Source organism: Apis cerana, linkage group LG1, assembly GCF_029169275.1.
Source record: "Apis cerana isolate GH-2021 linkage group LG1, AcerK_1.0, whole genome shotgun sequence".
Taxonomy (NCBI): domain Eukaryota; kingdom Metazoa; phylum Arthropoda; class Insecta; order Hymenoptera; family Apidae; genus Apis; species Apis cerana.
In genome coordinates this window covers 4,586,679-4,605,697 of record NC_083852.1, presented here as the reverse complement: position 1 = coordinate 4,605,697, position 19,019 = coordinate 4,586,679, and the positions used below count along the sequence as shown (strand labels likewise).

Sequence of the window (19,019 nt, the reverse complement as noted above, 5' to 3'; positions counted from 1 at the left end):
ATTAATTCCTGCACGTTTTCGACCGTGAAAATTAATTTGTTGAAAACTGTATTATCGTGTACTTAAACATATTGCTCTACAAATGTACGTATAAAAATTAAAGTGGTCGAAAAAAATTAAATCTAAGCAGGATAATGTTACACGTAATATTCATTAGTTATGTAATATTTTGATCGCTGTATATTTCGAAATCTTACGAAAATTTTATATGAATATTGTGATACAGTTTAATCCAATTATTTAATTATAGTATGATCCCAGTAAATGTAATAATATTGATACTTTTTGACATAGTAATTCGTGAAAAATATAGTCATTGTTTTATTAGTTTCATTATATAAGAATATTTGACTGAAATATTGTGCATCTTTAACATTTATTTCTTCACGTATATTACATATAATAAGAATACTTGTTTCAATCTATTTCGAATTATCTTTAATCAGAAATAGCACATATACATCGCGTGTAAAATTTTACTATCATTAAAGTTTTTAATTTTATGATAATATTAAAGATAGTTAAGTAATATTTTTAAAGTATATAAAGTTATATTGTATACTTGCAATCTTAATTCATAAAAAGGAGAGATATGATTTGAACCAAAGTTAATGTCATTAAATAATTATAAAATTTATTTTTCTCTCCTTTTTTTTTATATATATATCTTATATTAATTAAGAATACATTTGTGAAAGAAAAGAAAAAACGAACAAAAATATTTTGCATATATGAGTTTAAAAAAATTTTTTTTGTGTATTAATTTATGATACAATATTGTGTCAATTGTTTTTTTATCAAATATATAATAATAGTGCCGTTATATGAAGATTATCCAATCGCTTCATAATGTAATAATTGAAAATTTACTTTTAAAATTATAATATTATGTAAAATATGATTTAATCGACCGAATAGCACAAAATTGCACAAGTTATAAAGAATTGAAAACGTAATGAAAATTTTTTAATATGTAATATGCAATATGAATTTTTGATTGAAAATTATACGAGTATTAGATTTAAAATACAAGAAGATGAAGATTATATTAAATAATGGAATTCATTAAAAAGTAACTTTTTTAAAAATATATTCTGATCACAAATGTTCCATTTTTTAAATATATTATTTATGTTTTTAAAAAATTAATTTTCTTAAGTAAATGTATTGTTATGTTAAATCGATAATGTATTACACTGATCAATTATGATAAATGAAATCTAAATAGATTGATGATAGAAGAAATGGTATAATATTATCATGTAAAAGTTTTCATATCGAAAAATTAATTAAATTACATTTTTAAACGTTTTAAACATTTTCAATTTGATTTATGTAATAATTCTTTCAATTGTATCTTAAAAAATATTCATTTCTATATTATATTGAACGCACAGTAATGTAATTCTTTCAGTATATATCTATATAATTTTATAACAATTTAAAAAATTGTATTACGCAAACTGTGCCTATTGAAATTATATATATTTTTGTAAGTAATTGTTATTATAATTCTGGCATCAGGCTTTCCAACATATAAGCAATAGTTTAACATTGACGTCATAGAATTGTCTGTGTATAATTTTATCTACTTTTTGTATTACTTTTCAAATGAGAACATGACATTGTTTAATTATGTAGCTTTTTATGTTCTTTTATGCTTTTTATAACAAGTAAATAACATTACTTTGCGAATTAACAAATTGCAATTGTACGCAATTTATATTTACATTGTATAGAATTTTAATCCAAAATTTAATTTGGTATTTTTACGTTATTTGTTATTGAACCATTTTAGTAATAGAAACAAAGAAAACAAAAATTATAAAACCGCTTTTAAATACTAAAAATTTTCAATAAAAATCATTTTGTTTATGTTTAAATAATATTAATTCACATATAAACTTTTTAAAATTTCATATTATTCAAATAATATATAATTTGAACAATTTATTTTTTTACATTTATAGCATACATTTATATTTCTAAATAATTATAAAATATCAATTTTTCATATTCAAAAAAAAATATAAACCTGTGATTTAAAAAAATTTTTTTTTCATGTACTTTTATATTAAAAACTTAAAAATAATATTACTTATTTTTTTTACATGGTAACATATGTTGGAGTTGTTAATACACCACAATTATTTTTTTCTTGAGACATAAGAATATATCCATCGTTACCCCAGTAATTTGACCATGAATTTTTGATCAACCAATAATCCTTTCCATTTATTTTACCATAGCCAACAGCTAAAACTGCATGATCTAGCGACTCTTCTGTATTACCTATAAGTAAGATATTTTTTTATATTTTATTATTTTTGATAAAGTATCTATTTAGAAAATATTATATTTACTTACCACAAGTTGGTTCATAATATATACCATGAGAATAAAATGAAAATGTTTTATGGGATGCATCGATTGCAACTGAAATTGGACCATGCTTTGCAATAGCAATTTTTAAAGCATTAGCATCACCTGATGTTACGTTTACATAACCAGTAATTTTTGCTATCATTGAAATATTATTTACATGACAATAACCATCCTAAACAGATAAATAATCGAAAATAATTTTCAAAATTTTTTAATTAAGATAATTAATTAATTTTTTAAATTATTAAATTTTTAAATCAAAATTTTATAAGATAGATAAAAAATATAGATTATCGTTATAGATAAGAAATATATTGTTAAGATAATGAAAAATTTATTTATCTTTAATTATATGTTTATGTCGATGTTGTGTATAAAATAGTTGTATCTAAAATCTATTTACTTGTCCAAGATAACCACCATATTCGTCTTCTGTAGGCAAACCTCCATGCTTTATGATCCATTGGTACGATCTAAAATCTTCACCACCATCACAGCCATTGTTTCCAAAACCCCATGAACAATCAATAAGTGCCTAATCATGGAATATCATAATAAAATATTTTTTTATTTATAATATTCATATTTAATTATATTTAATTTTTTTTACCTGTTGAGACAAACGCACTAATTTACCATACTTTATGAAATATGCGCCTTCAACTGCACCAGTTGTGCCAAAACTCCAGCAAGATCCACAAACAGACTGATCTATTTAATTGAAAAAATTTTTATTGGTTTGAAACATTGAATAATTTTTTTAATTAAAATATTTTATATAATTTTTTTAAAAAAAACAAAATACAAACCTTTAACAGGAGTAACAGCACCATAAAGCCTCCAATCTAAATTATCTGGGATACTTGTTATTTCTTGTTCAACATTATAAGGAAAAAGTTGTCCTCCATTATAACCTTTACTATATTGTTTGCCACGTAAAGCTTTTAATTCTAATTCAGTATGATCTACCAAATGATTAACATTTAATTGGTAGCCTTTATTAGCTCGATTAATTGAATGTATAAATCTACAAATACTTTAAATTAGTTACATAATTTATGTGACATATATATATATATATATATAAACACAATATTTACCTTAAATTTTGTCTAAATACTTCTTTACGCATCAGTTGATCTGTATGATTCTTATATTTTTTGTTATGAATTTTTTTGAAATCTTCAAATGCCTCATTTACATGTGTATCATAATTATGAACAAATTCACGCATAGGATTAAATGTATATATATGTTTGTCTCCAGGTCCAGGAAAACCAATACATGTCATATCTATTTATAATATATATTCCATAATTAAAATATATTTAAATGAAATTTATATTAACAAATGAAAAGAATTTTAGTTACTTGTTGTAATTTCAAATACTTCTGAGCTAGGAATATCAGATGAGTACCAATCATAATCTAAATAGTAATGATCATAGTGAGAACCCAAAAGACTATTAAATCCTCTCATTTCATATCTCACAGGAATTGGTTCTTTAAAATTAGGTAAATGTGGAGATTTCTATAATTAATTTTAAAATTAGATATATTCAATTAATAAAAATAAATGATATAAAAAAATATATAAAAAAAAAAAATATATAAAAAAATATAATTATTTTACTTTATATCTTATCCAAAGAGTATACTTATTTATTTTTTCATCAATCTGTTGTTCCAATCTCCATTTTTCACATAATAATCCATTAACTATTTCCTCTCCAATACACTAAATAAAATTTAATTTTATAGTATTAATTAAATTTAAATATATATAAAAGAAAATGAAAAATATTTTACCTGCATACTAGTTGTATCTGGTATAATAACTTGAGGTTGTATTTTTATTTCTTTAGTACCATTTACTTCAAGACATGTTTCTTCATTAGTAGTAGATTCTGTGGTAATTGGAGCAATTTTTATACTTTTCCCATATTCTCCTTTGTGAGATAATTGGAAAGTCTTCACCATTCCTAATTGAACCATATTTAATCAACTTCATTACTTAAAAAAATATCTATTCATATTAATATATATCTAAATTACCTCCATAATAATCTATTCTACTAGATCCACGTGTGCCATCATACCATGCATAAAATGGTTCACGGATTTCTGCATATGGAATATATAAAGTTCCCTTTACTGTATAAGTGTTGCTAAATGTTGGAGATTCTATAGCCACAATGTAAGACACTCCTGATAAAAACACTGATTATTTATATTTTCTAATATAATTTTATAATAAAAATTAAACAAAGAAATTAAAAATCATTATCTTACCTAACAATAATAATATAAAAGTATTTGTAAAAATATACATTTTTATTTTCTGTAAAAAAATAAAAATATTGTTAATTAGATATTTGATATTTTGCAATTTTGTTAACATTATGATTTATATTAAATACTATTAATAATAAAATAAAATTATTATTAATAATAAAATAATTTAATTTAGTTAGAGACTATTATGAAAAAAAAATTATTTGTCAAATAATCACTTCTTATGTTAAAATAATTTTTATAAATTTTATAAAATATTTTATAAAATAATATTTTTTAATATTATTAATTATAATTTTTAAAAATATTTAAAAAATAACTTAAATAGTTGAAACATATAATTTAAAAAATAAATATACAAAATTTCTAATTATAGAATTAAAAACAATCGTTTTATAAATTATGAAAAATATTTTATATTTTTATAAATATTTAAAATATGTTTCTTTAATAAGATAAAAAAAATTTATTTTTATAAGTTCAAGAATTTAATTAAATTAATTATTAGATTTAATTAAATAAGAAAGTAAATATTTAAAAAAAAAGGAACTGATTAGAAAATGTATAGATCAATCATTTTACTTACAGTAGTGATTTACACGATAAATTTTCTAAATATATTAATTCAATTAAAATATTGAATGGTTTTGAAGAAATTTGCTTAAAGATTAAAGAACTTTTAAATATAATTTTTCCAAAATATTATGATCATCTCAAAGTGTCGAACACACACTTTAATAAAATCTCAGTAACTTCTCTTCACTGTCGAACTTTATATACGTTCGTAAACTGATAAGAATATTACCATTAAATGAGATGTAGTTTGAAGTTTTCCGATTTTTTAAAAATATATTTCTACAGTAATACACTTATTACTCATTCAGTATATATATGATTTATATAATAACTCTTCATTTAAATTATTTAATTATTTAAAATTGAATATTATATATATTGACTTTGTAATAATCTTCATATGTATATTTCATAAAAAATTTAATATTTGTAATTAATAATTAATTAATAATTAATTTTATTTTACATATATCATTGGATTTTATTATAAAATCACTTGCTTTAAATTGGAATTGATTGTAGACAATAAGTGATTTAACTTGAGAAAATTATTTTTCATATGAATTTTTAAGCATATTTTGTAATAAAGACTAATAAAATATAGAACTATACTTATAGATGTAATTAAAATTTATCATATATATATATATATATATATAAATGATATTTTTTTTTTTTTTAAATAAAAAGAAAATATAAAATGTTTTAGAAATATTAAGAAAATGATTTAAAAAATATAATTGAGAATATAAAATTGACATTTGTACTTATTATTATTTTTAAATTACCTTTAAAATGAGTTAGATTTATGTTATTTGAAATTAGAAACATGAACAATTAATTTTATGACATGAAATATATCTCAGTTAAAAGAAACTATTTTTTAATAAGTTTATTGTTTATAAAAAAATAAATTTTGAATTTATAATTATAATGATTCTACGACTGCGCAATACATCGCGGCAATATATGATTTTTTTAAGTTTATTAATCTTCTAATTAATAACGATTTTCTTGTTAGTTTTGTTTCCTTATATAAGCCAAAGTATTTTGTTAACGTATAACTATACATATAAAGTACCGTTTAAAGAGATAGATATATGTTTTAGATAAGTAAAGTTTATATATATATATATATATCTGCATGTGTAACAACAATATTATTTTTAGTAAAAAAATTTGTTATTTATGTTAATATTATAATATCTATACATGAAATATCAACATTATGTACATTTATATATTATTATAATAACACAATTGATTGATTGATAAAATATTTAAATATAATTGTATTCGATGTCTCAACGTACAAAAGTCATCAACTTATACAAGACGGTATAAAATATGTATTTAAATTTAATTTTTATTATTAAGAAACGAAATATATTGTTTTAAAATAAAATAATAATCATAAAATATATAATAAATATCAAAAAATATTTAGATGTATCTTTTATTATTATATACATAATGATATTTATATCAATGATTTTAGCTCTTGTATATGGGTCGAGATTATCCAAGAGGTTATGAATTTTTCAGAAAAAATGTAAGGAAAGTTTTTGAAAAAAATAAAGAAGAACGTGATCCTGAAAAAATTGATAAAATGTTGGCACATGGTGATTTTGTTATTAAAGAACTAGAAGCTTTATATATGTTACGCAAGTATAGGGCATTAAAGAAAAGATATTATGAAAAATCCTAATATATTATATTTATACTATTATATTTGAGCATAAAATAAAAATAAAAAATTTACTCAAAACTTTATTTTTTAATTAATTTCATTATTTTTATTTTAGAAAATTAAATAGAAATTTATTTTATTAAAAAATATAAAATCTTTTAATTATTTTATTAAGACCATGTAATATTTCATGATATATTATATAATTAATAATTTTATTAATAAATATATATTTTTATAATTAAATCTTAGTATTATGATTGTTAGATATGACAGTATAACCTATATGTTATGAAGTTTAAACATTATTTATGTGTAAAATAATTCTCAAATATTGCAGTTTTTAATTTGTGTATTAAACATTTTTACATTTTGTTACGGATAATAATGTTTTAAGTTTATAAGACTTATAAATATGGCAGTTTGTGTAGCTGTAATTGGAAAAGACGTAATTATATAGTTTTTCATCTTTTGAGGTTATAGTGAACGAAAAGCTAAATAATAATAACTAATAAATGATATAATTAATAATACACATATTATAATGTAAAATATATTTCAAATTTATTTACAGAATTCTCCTAAATATATTAGATGTATAGATGAATCATCAGCATTGCAATTTCATTGCAAAGTTCATACATCAATTGACATTATAGAGGAAAAATTAAACGTAGGAAATAAAACTACTATTGATATACGAGATCTATATTTAGGCTTATTATATGCTACAGAAGAATATAAAATGTATATATAATATATTGTAATTTAAAAATGAATTATATTTTATGCAAAACATTTCACTTTTCAATTGCAGATATGGTTATGTTACAAATACAAAAATCAAATTTATTATTGTATTACATTCATCAAATATATCTCTGAGAGATAATGATGTAAAAGTAGTAAGTTTTTTTTCAATTATTTATTATTAAATTTATGATAATGATTTATATTTTATTTATAAAAATTTATATTTTACAGATTTTTAAGAAATTACATGCAGCTTATTCTAATGCTGTATGTAATCCATTTTACATTCCAGGTGATCAACTTAATTCCAAGTGAGTTTATGCAACTTGCTATTGTCTTAACATATGTTGATAATAGTAAAGTGATAATAAAAATATATTAAAATTTTTTCAGATCTTTTGATCTAGCAGTAATGGAGATAATGGGTATTATATCACCTTTTTAATTAATTATATTTGAATTTAATATATTATGTATATATTACAAATAGATATAATTAAATTACATAAAAATTATAACAAAACCATATTTATTTTATTTTTTTTAAATATATTATAATTTTGAAAGAAAAATTAAAAAAATATATTTAAATGATATCTTGTATTTTATGTTTACGTATCAAAAATAAATATATATAAGAAGAACAAACAATGGGAAAAAAACAGAAATAGAAAATCAGTGCCATTTTTAGAACCATAAAAAATAGAAAAGAATAACAAATCCAAGAGAAAAATAAAAATAACATAAGAATTAGTTATTACATTATCTTTTAAATATTGTACCTTCAAAAAAAATATTTTTAAAATATTTCTTCAACAGATGGCGTTAATAATCAATTCTATCTCAATTCTATCCTTTTTTTATTATTTATTTTCCTTGTGTTTTTCTTTCTTTCCTCTATCTTTGTATTTCATTTTGATTCTAGACATAGCGCTGATTTCCCAATTTTTATTCTCATAATTTTTTTCTAAGTTTTTTTTTTCTTAAGATTTTATCAATTCACCGCTAGATGGCACAGTGTTCTATTTAAATTGCAGATTCAATATAACCTATAATGTTGAAAAATCTTTGAAACACGTGTATGTTTTTTATATAATATTTATAAAATATAAAATAAAATGCAACACGACGATGTGAGTATACTATTTATATTTATATTAAATATTGGTATTTTATATAATAAATTGTTTTAGGTTGTATGGAGTGTTATTAATAAGTCTTTTTGTTCTTTCAAAGTAAAGTACGTATAAAATGGAAAATACAAAAATAATTTTTCATAATTTAAAGTTATATTTCATTTTTGTAGTACTAAAACACAGAAATTTTGTCGTAACGAATATAATCTTACGGGATTATGCAGTAGAGCATCATGTCCTCTTGCAAACAGTCAATATGCAACAATTAGGGAAGAAAATGGTATAATTTATTTATATATGAGAACAGCAGAAAGGTAAAAATTTATTATTTAATATAAGAAATTAAATTTTCTAAAAATTATGTAATAAATTATAACATACATTTTTTTCAGAGTACATTTTCCAAAAAATGCATGGGAGAAGGTAAAGTTATCTAGAAATTTTGAAAAAGCAATACATCAAATTAATGAAAACTTGCTCTATTGGCCTGGTTTTATAAAAGCAAAATGTAAACAAAGATTTGTGAAAATTACACAATATCTCATACGTATGAGAAAAATAAGATTAAGAAGGCAAAAACAAATTATACCAATTCAAAGGAAAATTGAAAGAAGAGAAAGACGTAGAGAAGAAAAAGCTCTTATAGCTGCAAGATTAGAAAAATCAATAGAAAAACAATTAATGGAGAGATTAAAACAAGGCATGGTAAATATTTTTTTTTATTATAATTATTTATATAAGTATTTTTCAAATGAGTTTAAAAAACTTACATAATTTTTTTTTTCAGTATAATGATATTTACAATTTTCCACAAAAAGTATTTGACAAAGCTGTAGAAGCTGTAGAAGTTGAAGGTGAAAGTGAAGCTGAAAATGAAGAAGAAGAAGAAGAAGAAGAAAAAGAACTACAAATTGAAAGAGAGGTAGAATTACAATTGGAAGCAGATGAAAGAGAAAGAGAAACAAATGAACCTCATTTTATAGAAGCAGAAACTGATGAAGAAGATGATGACAATGATTTTAATATTGAAGAAGTATCTATGATGATTTATGTTCTTCATTTAAATATAGATTATAATTTTTCTATTAATGCATGTATATATATTAATTGATTTATTAACAGGATGAGGATAGTGATTCAGGACATAAAGAGGAAATCGAATTGTCTGACAATTTTATATCTGACACAAGCGATATTGAAGTAATGAATATTATATATATAATTTATATTTATTCTTATTTATAATTCAATTTCTTCTAAAATTATTGTTTTATTATAGGATACAGTATCTATATTAGATAAAAAAGCAAAGAAATCAATTATCAAGAAAGCAAAATTACAAAAGAAAACTCGTCCAAAAGTCGAAATTGAATACGAAATGGAGGAAGAGCCGCGTGAAAAAGTTCGAATATAATAGATCTTTAATTAGGATAATTGTAATTATATTTTTAATAAAATTACAAATTATTTTACAATTTTTAAGTTCTCCCCTTTTTTAATTTTTGCTTTAATTTTTATTATAGTTTATTTATTATTTTTTTTAATTTTTAGTGTAATAATTTTTAGATAGTTGATTCGTAAATTCATTTTTTTTAAAAACGAAAAAATTTGAAGTTGGCGCTAATATGAAATACATGCATTAGAAACATTTATACAGACCATAGATGGCATTTCTTTAAACAGAAATTCACAAACTAGCAGACGATACGTTTATACACAAGGAATAAGGTAAATTCTCTCGATTTTCTGCATGAAGATCATAAATGAATATGAATGAACAAATTGCTGTTAATAGAATATTAATTTGAATAAATTATTATTCATTCGAAATTGTGACATACTATTAAATTTCTTTCTTTTTTTATATACACTATTGTAAAGTTATTTAATTATTCGTATATATTATATATTCTGTTTATCTTTTATGTAGTAATTCGAATTTCGAAACATTTCTATTATTCTAAACAAGAAATGAGATTTTAATTATTTGTTAAATCAATTAACAACCTAACTGTTAAATCTAATGCTATTATATAGATATAACCAATTTAGTAAAGTAACTTCTTATATAAAAAAAAAAGATAAAAAGAAAATATTTATTGGCAAGTTTTTAACTAATTAATAAAGTTTCGTATCAATTTATAACATAAATAAAATTCAATCATAGTTATAAATTCTGTGCAAAAGTGTTAAATGTGATAATAAATCATTTCCAGGCAAATGTCACGAACATCGCGTTACCCGTGACAGTGCCTTTGTTTGCTATAAATAGAAAAAGTAGGTTATCCACAAAATCAATTCTGAAAATAGAGTAATTAACTTAAATATGTTTGTTATTTTGTGTATGAAATTTATAAACAAAGATCTAATATATTGCAGTTTTGATTGCTTTTGGAAAAATATTTTTATTTTATTTCATAAATGCATTTTAATATAACATATTTGTTTTAATTATTTAATAAAAAACGAAATAAATATATAATAAATAACATATTTATTATAAATAAAACTCATTTTGATGAATATGTAATTGTACTTAATGTACTAATACTGATCATAGTTTAATATATAATATGTTTAATATTTCAATAAATATATTATAGTGTGAATTTTATATAGTAATGATATATATGTTATAAAATAATATATAGGAATAAAATAAAATATAGATTATGTTTTAATAATATTTTTTCATTTTATTAATATAAAATTTTTTGTTACAGGCATATTATGAAATTTTTAAAAAAACTTTTTAATATTTTTAATAAAAATTGAAAGGCGAAAATGATCCTAATGTAGACTGATTTAGATCTTATATCTTTAAATCCTTTTATTTTGTGCTTAAATGCCAAATTTTATTACATAATTTCATAATGGAATTAAACAATGTGGGAAATAATAAAAGTTCCATACATGTGGCAATATCATTCAAAAAATTATGTATAGCAACGGTATCTTTACCTCTAGTTACACTTTTAGTGTGTTTTATTACTGCATATATCTTCCAACAAGATGATATTCATGAAACACACTGTAGAGTATGTAAAATATATTTATTATTTTTTAAATTATTTAAATTATTTTAAATATATTTAATTTATTATTTTTTAAAATATTTTTATTTTTAGGTTTATAATGTACTTCCATCAATCTCAGCTATTACTGGTATATCTCCTCAAAGATATTTATGGCGCATAAGTATAGCATTACATATAGGTCCTCGTCTAATTATTGCTAGTGTATATCATTCATATTATTATAAAATACTCAAGACAATTGAAGATATACCATCTAAAATCATGGGATGTAGACTTTTAAATCTATGTTATTGGTTAAGCATTGCAGAAGTGGCAGCTTTATGTGGTGTTACATATATTTCTAACAGAGAAAATTATTGTAAGTACTATAATATAATACTATATTAATACTATATATAATACTATAATATATTTGTTAAAACTATAGTATTTCTTTAATAACACAATTAATTCTATAATTCATAATTATAGAAATTGATAAATGTTATTTATTTTTTAGCTGTGCATGAAAAAATTTTCATTGCCTTTATGATTAGTTCTTTAACATATATGTTAACAGCAGTGAGATTAGGTCGTCTTATAACACCAAATGCACAAAGTCTTCAGTACAAACAAGCACTTTTTATAACTAGTCTTGTTAGTACTGTTGGACTTATTATTTTCTTCCTAAAACACAGGTTATTGTGTCATGATTTAGGTAAGAAAAATTACATTTTTTAATTAAATTTAATTGTAATGATATGTATAAAATATATATAAAACCTATTATAATCTTTTTTTTAATAGCATTTAGCTGGTTTTCTTTATGTGAATATGTGATTGCTTCTGCAAATATGGGTTTTCACGTGACCGTAATTCTAGATTTTCCCAAGGAGCAATTGATTGTTGGAAATGGTTTACCTGCCTTAAAGGTGGATTAACTTGTAATATTTTGTACTCATTATTATCTTTTTATTGTCATCAAAGTGCCTACTGCCACTGTCTGGAAGTGCTATTGCCAAAAATGATAAAGAAAATAATATTACATATTATATATAACTGAGTATCCACTGATTGGTAAATATTTATTAATATTATTTGTAAATATTTATATATTATGAATGAAATCAAAAATTTAATAAAATCAAATATTAAAAAAATTGTCTCATTAAAAAAAGAGAATCGCAAATATAAAATTCATATTAAAATTGTCATAATTTTTTTTAATTCAAGTTGAATAATTCTATATTTATCGAATCTCAATTTATATTCAAAAATATTTTTAAAAATATTTATTTGACACATATTTATTTGATTAAATATATTATTTAAATAGATTCTCTTTATTATATTTATAAAAAATATTTTATATATTTAGTGGATACACAGTTTAAAGCACAATATCTTTTTATTATAGCATTATTATTAAGGATTTTGATGTAATGATACTCATTTTATTCAATGTATACTTTGCATAATGCAAAAATTTAAGATATTTTTATAGTATTTCGTAGTCATTAATGATTTATTTATTACATTTATTATAAGTCATCTTTCAATAGTTTTTATACAAGAAAGCACAATTAAAGATAAAAGATAAAAAGAAAAAAATTTTAAAAAATCTAGCGCTTCCAAAGTATGGCACTGGTATCTTCCCAGGCAATGAGAAAAAAAATCTTTAATGGCCTTTTAGGTAGTGAAAACTTGTAGTGATACAAGACAAATATGTATCCTACATACAAACAATATTCAATATAAAAACTTAGAATAATGGAATTTCATATTTAATTTCTATGTCTCAATTTAAATAAGGAAGGAATTAGTATTAGCATAAAGTAAAGAATTGTAACATGTTAGTTATAAATTAAGAATGACTAATTTATCTATAAATTATAAATTGCTTTTTTGAAAGTTCTTTACAAAGTGAGAAATCTAGTCGGTAATTATTTCTAGTCGTTTTATAAATCTCTTTTTTTTATCTGTTTTAAAATATCATCATTGTTACGTCGGACTATTTGACGCATTGTTAGCATGTAGGATGCATTTACATTAACGTGTCTTTCGTCTTTAATGAGGATACGTTCATGGAATAAATGTACGTAATAATTTAAGATAGAGTAGAAATATTATTCATTATTGTACAGTTGTAATAACATCAATATATTTTGTGTTTGGATAATACATGGAATCGCATATTATATAAAAATGAAGAAAAGAAACTTTATGCACCAAAAAAAAAAAAAAAAAGAAATAAATTATTTGATAGTTACATAATACATGGATTATAGCAATATTACGTTATGAATATGATTATTGTTTATGTTTATATATGTAGCATACAAGTTTTTAAGTGCAATACGATTGGCATTTCGATTGGCATTTCGATAATTACAATGAAAATAGACGAGGATATTCAAACAGAAATCTATAATTATCTTATGACATACATATATTCTCGACCAAAGCATGAATGTGTTACGTCCAAAAATCACGGAGCAAATTGACGAAGATAATTCAAATAACTATTTATATTACATTTTATAATCGAATTCACGTTCTCTTTAAAGATATTCGCATTAATATTTCTCACAAAACATTAAATAAGAGGAAAAAAGAATATTTGTGATAAAGCACACTGCTATAGTTACTGGAATTAGTTTTATAAATCCTTGACATTATATATAACGCTAAAAGAACAGCAGGTGAACAAAATCATCACTATGTTCTTAAAAAATGTATTTACATGGCATGTATTTTCATATAAGAAATTTTTATTCTTTTACATTGTTTTTAATATTTTTTTAATAACATACAATCATCTATGTTTCTCTGTATACATTTATAATAAACTATTAAGCAAAATTCCTTTGTTGGAATACATAAAATGATCATTAAATTCAGTTTTCAAGTGTTCAGAAGCATATAAAAAACATAAATCGCGTACAATCAAACATATCTTGATGATTCCATTGTAATACAAAATCAAGCGTTTATATAGAAATAATTGCGAATTATTATGAATTATTATGAATTATATGAATTAATTGATCGACACTAAATATTAAAATCCGTGCTAAGTGATGTATTAAAGATACTATGATGTATCCGTCATTGGTATTATTTCATCCATGATGATCCATAGATTTAAGTCTAACAGATTATCTTTAATGAATCACTTATTTCTGATCGTATCAACTATTTTTATGATGATATTCGTTTATAATTTTATTTGATCTTAATATATTTCAAAATTAAACGAGTTTCTATAACTATCTGTTATTCGATGCACATAGATAAAATATACACTGCTATATATGTATTAATATATTAGTACATTGTCTTAAATGACAATCGCAAAAATAGTTCATAATGTACAAGAGATTTCAAAAAGATGTGATAATTATTTGATTTTTTGTTTGGAAATTGAAATAATATAATAATTTTACATGAAAGAATTCTATTTTCAATATTTATGTTGAGGTTAGGAAAATTTAATTATTTATAGAAATCGTATAAATTCGTATTTAATAAAAATAATATCTGTAACGAAGTATTTTTTTAATTTATATATGTTTATCAAATTGCTTATATAATGTTTGATACAAAAATTGAAAGATCTATCTATTGATCCGAATATTATTGTAATAATTTGTGACCATTATGATTATTATAAATCGACAATTTTACTATACATTTTAGGCTCTACATTTAATCATAGAAATATAATCAATATAAATAAATCTTAATTTTTGTAATATTTTATTATATTATTCTATTATATCATATTATAAATTTTCATATTAACATTAATAGATCAATTTTATATTTTCATAGTATTAAATTACACAAAAAATAATTGCATAACTATATTAAAGTTATATTATTATTCGAGCAATTATTTAAAATTTTATAGCGATAATTATAAATAGAACGTGTATTATAAATGTAATGTTCGTTTACATAATATTATTTATTCAAAATTTTTTCCAAACAATTAATCAAAATTTTCATCTTGAAATATCTTGTATATTCACAAATATATACGAAAGATTAATACATACATTTAAATAATAAATTGTATCCACTTGTTGTTCACCTCGGTAAATGATTTTATAGAAAGCTTGTACATAACTTATTATTATTAAAACTTATTATATAAAATCGCGTTCGATTTCCAACGAACGATTAGTTCGTGGCTGATCTAGAACGGTTTATGTAAAGTAGTGTGTAGTTTGTAGTTCGACGTCAGAGCATGATGCGCTGATGAGGTGCAATATTGAGTCAACCTTGACATGTGTCAGAATTTATTTAATTGATGTCGGCCATTTGGCACGATATCACTGTCATAAATTAGGCTATACGTCACCTTGCGCCGTTCGAACAATAGATTTATTATGTAAAGTAGTTCAAATTAGGTTCTGGAGCAGAGTGATACCATACCATATATATATATATATATATATATATATATATGTATATGTATATGGTATGATTATAATGATTATACATATATATATTAAAAAACATTCATATTATTGCACTTTGCTCCTTGTGTACATAAAGCAAATGCTACACATATATACAATTCAAAATACCGAAAAGACAATGAAAAAATCTTTTTATTGCAAATAATAGTGAAATTGACGAAAGTTAACAATCGATGATAGGGAATATTTTAACCTAGAAGATTAAAAATTTTAGTTTTGGATCATATTTTTAAAATATTTACGCAACATATTATGACATTATGACATATATTATCACATACATTTGTATGTGAATTTGCAATGAATTAGATTTGAAGAAAATGAAGAGAATATGCATTTTTAATACACATATAAAAAGATATAAAAATCTTATTTTTTTGAATTAAAATTGAATTATTGGCAATATAAAAAGACATTATGTTAACAACATTATTTTGTGTTATTTAATCTAATTTGAAAGATACCCAAACTTCTTTATAAGAAAAAAATGAATATTTTATTTACGCCACAAAATATTCATATTGTTTATGCAAATATAGCAACTTTTATATTGATGATAATAAATTTAAAAAAAATTCAAACTTTAAAGGAAATATTTAAAAAAATATCAATATAATAATTGTTATATATTTTTTTTTCACGTGCCAAAAATATACCAAAAAATAGTCATCTAGATTAGAATATTCCTTTATATTTGTATTTAAAGCTTAAGAAAGAGGATACGAAAAATATCTTCTCTCTCCGAGATTTTAGACGTATATACATATATATTATTCATTTAATTTCTCTAATGCATGCACGCACATTATAGTAATTTCGAAATGAGCTTTTAACTACTCGACCACACAATTTATAGCGGGTATTAAGGATCTCGTATTTAAAAAGGTTGAATTTGTCGTAATAACGATAAAGGAAGTTAGGAAACTTTTATCACGATAAAACGTTAACATTTTCAGAATGACTAAAGAGAGAACTAGAGAGAAACTACAATGAAATTAACTAAAAATATTTTCTCTATACTTTATTTTTAGAATTGTATTTGAGCCATATATTTTTAAGAATAACAAAATTTATTTGTGAATCCGTATTTTACTTGTACAGTTATTTACAAATAAGATGTACGTGTATTTTTTTCTCGTTGAATTTTATGAAAAATGATTTAAGAAATTTGTAGATTCGATTGAAGATTTGAATTAGCAATAAGTGTCGAAGTTATCGAAGATCATATCGATTCTACAGAATTCTTGAAACTTCGACTCCTAAGAATCAATGAAATTATTCTTGTAATTCGCGACATATATTGAAATGTGTGTTTCATCAATTTTCTCTTTCTCGAATCTGTATGAATCATTTAAACGATTGACAATTCTGTGATAATCGGCACAAATTGTATGATAACGCTTTTGTGTTTGTATAGTACATTTTCTCAAAGCATACATTATATGTCTTTTATAGTACCTACTTATATAAAAGTATTTAAAAAATTAGCAATAATTTATTTATATTTTTTTCTCCGAGATTTCTCACGAATTATTTTTGCATGATATTTCTTTTTGGATTGTAAGTATGTAACATTACAGAATTCAGAATTCTTCTTCTTATGGATCTTGTGAAGTCGCCATCTTACAAAATTTTATAACTATCCATTGCACCAAAAAATTAAACTTCTCTTTAAATTTCTCGATTACAATTTCTTCATTTTGATGATAGAATTATTTAAAAAAAATATATATTTCGAATAATCTAATTCACATATATTCACGATTGAATTGCGTAAGATTGGGTCATACTCGAAAATATCAATAGAATCGGGTCATATAGAGTCCTTTTGTATTTTGCCATTCGGTATTATACCTTTTTTTCCATTTATAAATATCGTCCAAAATCGTTAATAATCGCAAAAAAAAAAAATGAAAAGAAAAAAATAACAAAAACACTACTTTCGTGTAAACAATAAGTTAACTTATTATATTTTTAATCAAATATGTTTCATATATAACAATATATATATATAATATAATATAATCAGTTCTCAAAAAAAGTTTAAAACTCTTCGAGCACTTATAATGTACATGTCTCGTATACGAAAGAATTAATATATAAATCGAACGACAATACGAAAGATTCGTTACGAAGCAAGGTGTGCTCCTCTGCGATCTTATGGCGCTTCACGCTCGATCTTCACTGGTGTATACGCACGATCAATTAGAGCGAAAGTGATCGAGCATCGGCTAAAACTTCGGCATGGCTGCCGAAGGTAATTGAACTCGGTTGACCTTAATAGAGAGAAGTGAGAAAACCGAACGATACGTCTGACGATGACAGATACGATACATGTACGATAAATGAGGCAAAAGTAGAGGGGTTGAATGAACGAGGCGATGAAACCACGTCTTTTTATTTCAGTTATTAAGTTCACTTTCGAAAGGCTTGTCGGTATGGTTTAATGTAACGAGCAACATCTGTAATCGGCTTAAATAAGATACTACCCTGTGATTGAAGTGTTTAGAGTGAATAGTTATGTAGTGTGTAACTGCGTGGATTTGTTTGAAAGAATAGACTTATTCGGAGATGGGTTTTCCATTGTACATGTATATGTAATTAAATAATAAAAACGTAATGTGCATGTACCTTACTCTTAAGTGTATTGAATCATTGCTTTTTTTTAATTTTAACAAAT

General features: G+C 22.0%; 5 protein-coding genes across 10 annotated transcripts; 4 read left to right on the top strand and 1 right to left on the bottom strand.

The window, feature by feature from the left end:
* Positions 1-1,900: 1,900 nt before the first annotated feature.
* On the bottom strand, positions 1,901-16,051 carry LOC107994980 (digestive cysteine proteinase 1). 3 transcript variants are annotated; one of them, XM_062078335.1, is made up of 12 exons: positions 15,914-16,051; positions 4,678-4,726; positions 4,441-4,593; positions 4,195-4,367; positions 4,019-4,123; positions 3,757-3,916; positions 3,486-3,678; positions 3,195-3,412; positions 2,996-3,096; positions 2,789-2,920; positions 2,368-2,557; positions 1,901-2,292 (listed from the first exon to the last, which is right to left on the bottom strand). In XM_062078335.1, the coding sequence occupies exons 2-12, from the start codon at positions 4,715-4,717 to the stop codon at positions 2,108-2,110; spliced, it is 1,650 nt and encodes a 549-aa protein (XP_061934319.1). In that variant the 5' UTR covers positions 4,718-4,726; positions 15,914-16,051; the 3' UTR covers positions 1,901-2,107. The 3 variants fall into 3 exon arrangements, with proteins under 3 accessions (XP_061934319.1, XP_016907676.2, XP_061934323.1); XM_017052187.2 differs by lacking the exon at positions 15,914-16,051 and adding an exon at positions 5,267-5,553; XM_062078339.1 differs by lacking the exon at positions 15,914-16,051 and adding an exon at positions 5,267-5,475 and having other exon boundaries at positions 4,441-4,590.
* LOC107994754 (electron transfer flavoprotein regulatory factor 1) lies at positions 6,278-7,024 on the top strand. Its single transcript, XM_017051796.3, has 2 exons — positions 6,278-6,594; positions 6,755-7,024. The coding sequence occupies exons 1-2, from the start codon at positions 6,556-6,558 to the stop codon at positions 6,962-6,964; spliced, it is 249 nt and encodes an 82-aa protein (XP_016907285.2). The 5' UTR covers positions 6,278-6,555; the 3' UTR covers positions 6,965-7,024.
* LOC107994748 (trafficking protein particle complex subunit 2-like protein) lies at positions 7,192-8,293 on the top strand. The gene is made up of 5 exons (XM_017051791.3): positions 7,192-7,394; positions 7,521-7,693; positions 7,764-7,851; positions 7,931-8,010; positions 8,093-8,293. Exons 1-5 carry the CDS (start codon positions 7,362-7,364, stop codon positions 8,142-8,144), a joined length of 426 nt encoding a protein of 141 aa, XP_016907280.1. The 5' UTR covers positions 7,192-7,361; the 3' UTR covers positions 8,145-8,293.
* Positions 8,539-10,310, top strand: LOC107994710 (protein MAK16 homolog). 2 transcript variants are annotated; one of them, XM_017051733.3, is made up of 7 exons: positions 8,539-8,832; positions 8,893-8,939; positions 9,006-9,149; positions 9,228-9,540; positions 9,623-9,868; positions 9,958-10,035; positions 10,115-10,310. In XM_017051733.3, exons 1-7 carry the CDS (start codon positions 8,818-8,820, stop codon positions 10,247-10,249), a joined length of 978 nt encoding a protein of 325 aa, XP_016907222.1. In that variant the 5' UTR covers positions 8,539-8,817; the 3' UTR covers positions 10,250-10,310. The 2 variants fall into 2 exon arrangements, with proteins under 2 accessions (XP_016907222.1, XP_016907219.1); XM_017051730.3 differs by having other exon boundaries at positions 8,555-8,832; positions 9,623-9,877.
* On the top strand, positions 10,430-18,974 carry LOC107994810 (post-GPI attachment to proteins factor 2-like). Of its 3 annotated transcripts, none has more exons than XM_017051866.3 (5): positions 10,436-10,563; positions 11,559-11,873; positions 11,964-12,231; positions 12,373-12,570; positions 12,660-18,974. In XM_017051866.3, the coding sequence occupies exons 2-5, from the start codon at positions 11,709-11,711 to the stop codon at positions 12,791-12,793; spliced, it is 765 nt and encodes a 254-aa protein (XP_016907355.1). In that variant the 5' UTR covers positions 10,436-10,563; positions 11,559-11,708; the 3' UTR covers positions 12,794-18,974. The 3 variants fall into 3 exon arrangements, with proteins under 3 accessions (XP_061934550.1, XP_016907355.1, XP_061934548.1); XM_062078564.1 differs by lacking the exon at positions 10,436-10,563 and adding an exon at positions 10,804-11,112; XM_062078566.1 differs by lacking the exon at positions 12,660-18,974 and having other exon boundaries at positions 10,430-10,563; positions 12,373-12,640.
* The last annotated feature ends 45 nt before the right edge of the window (positions 18,975-19,019 follow it).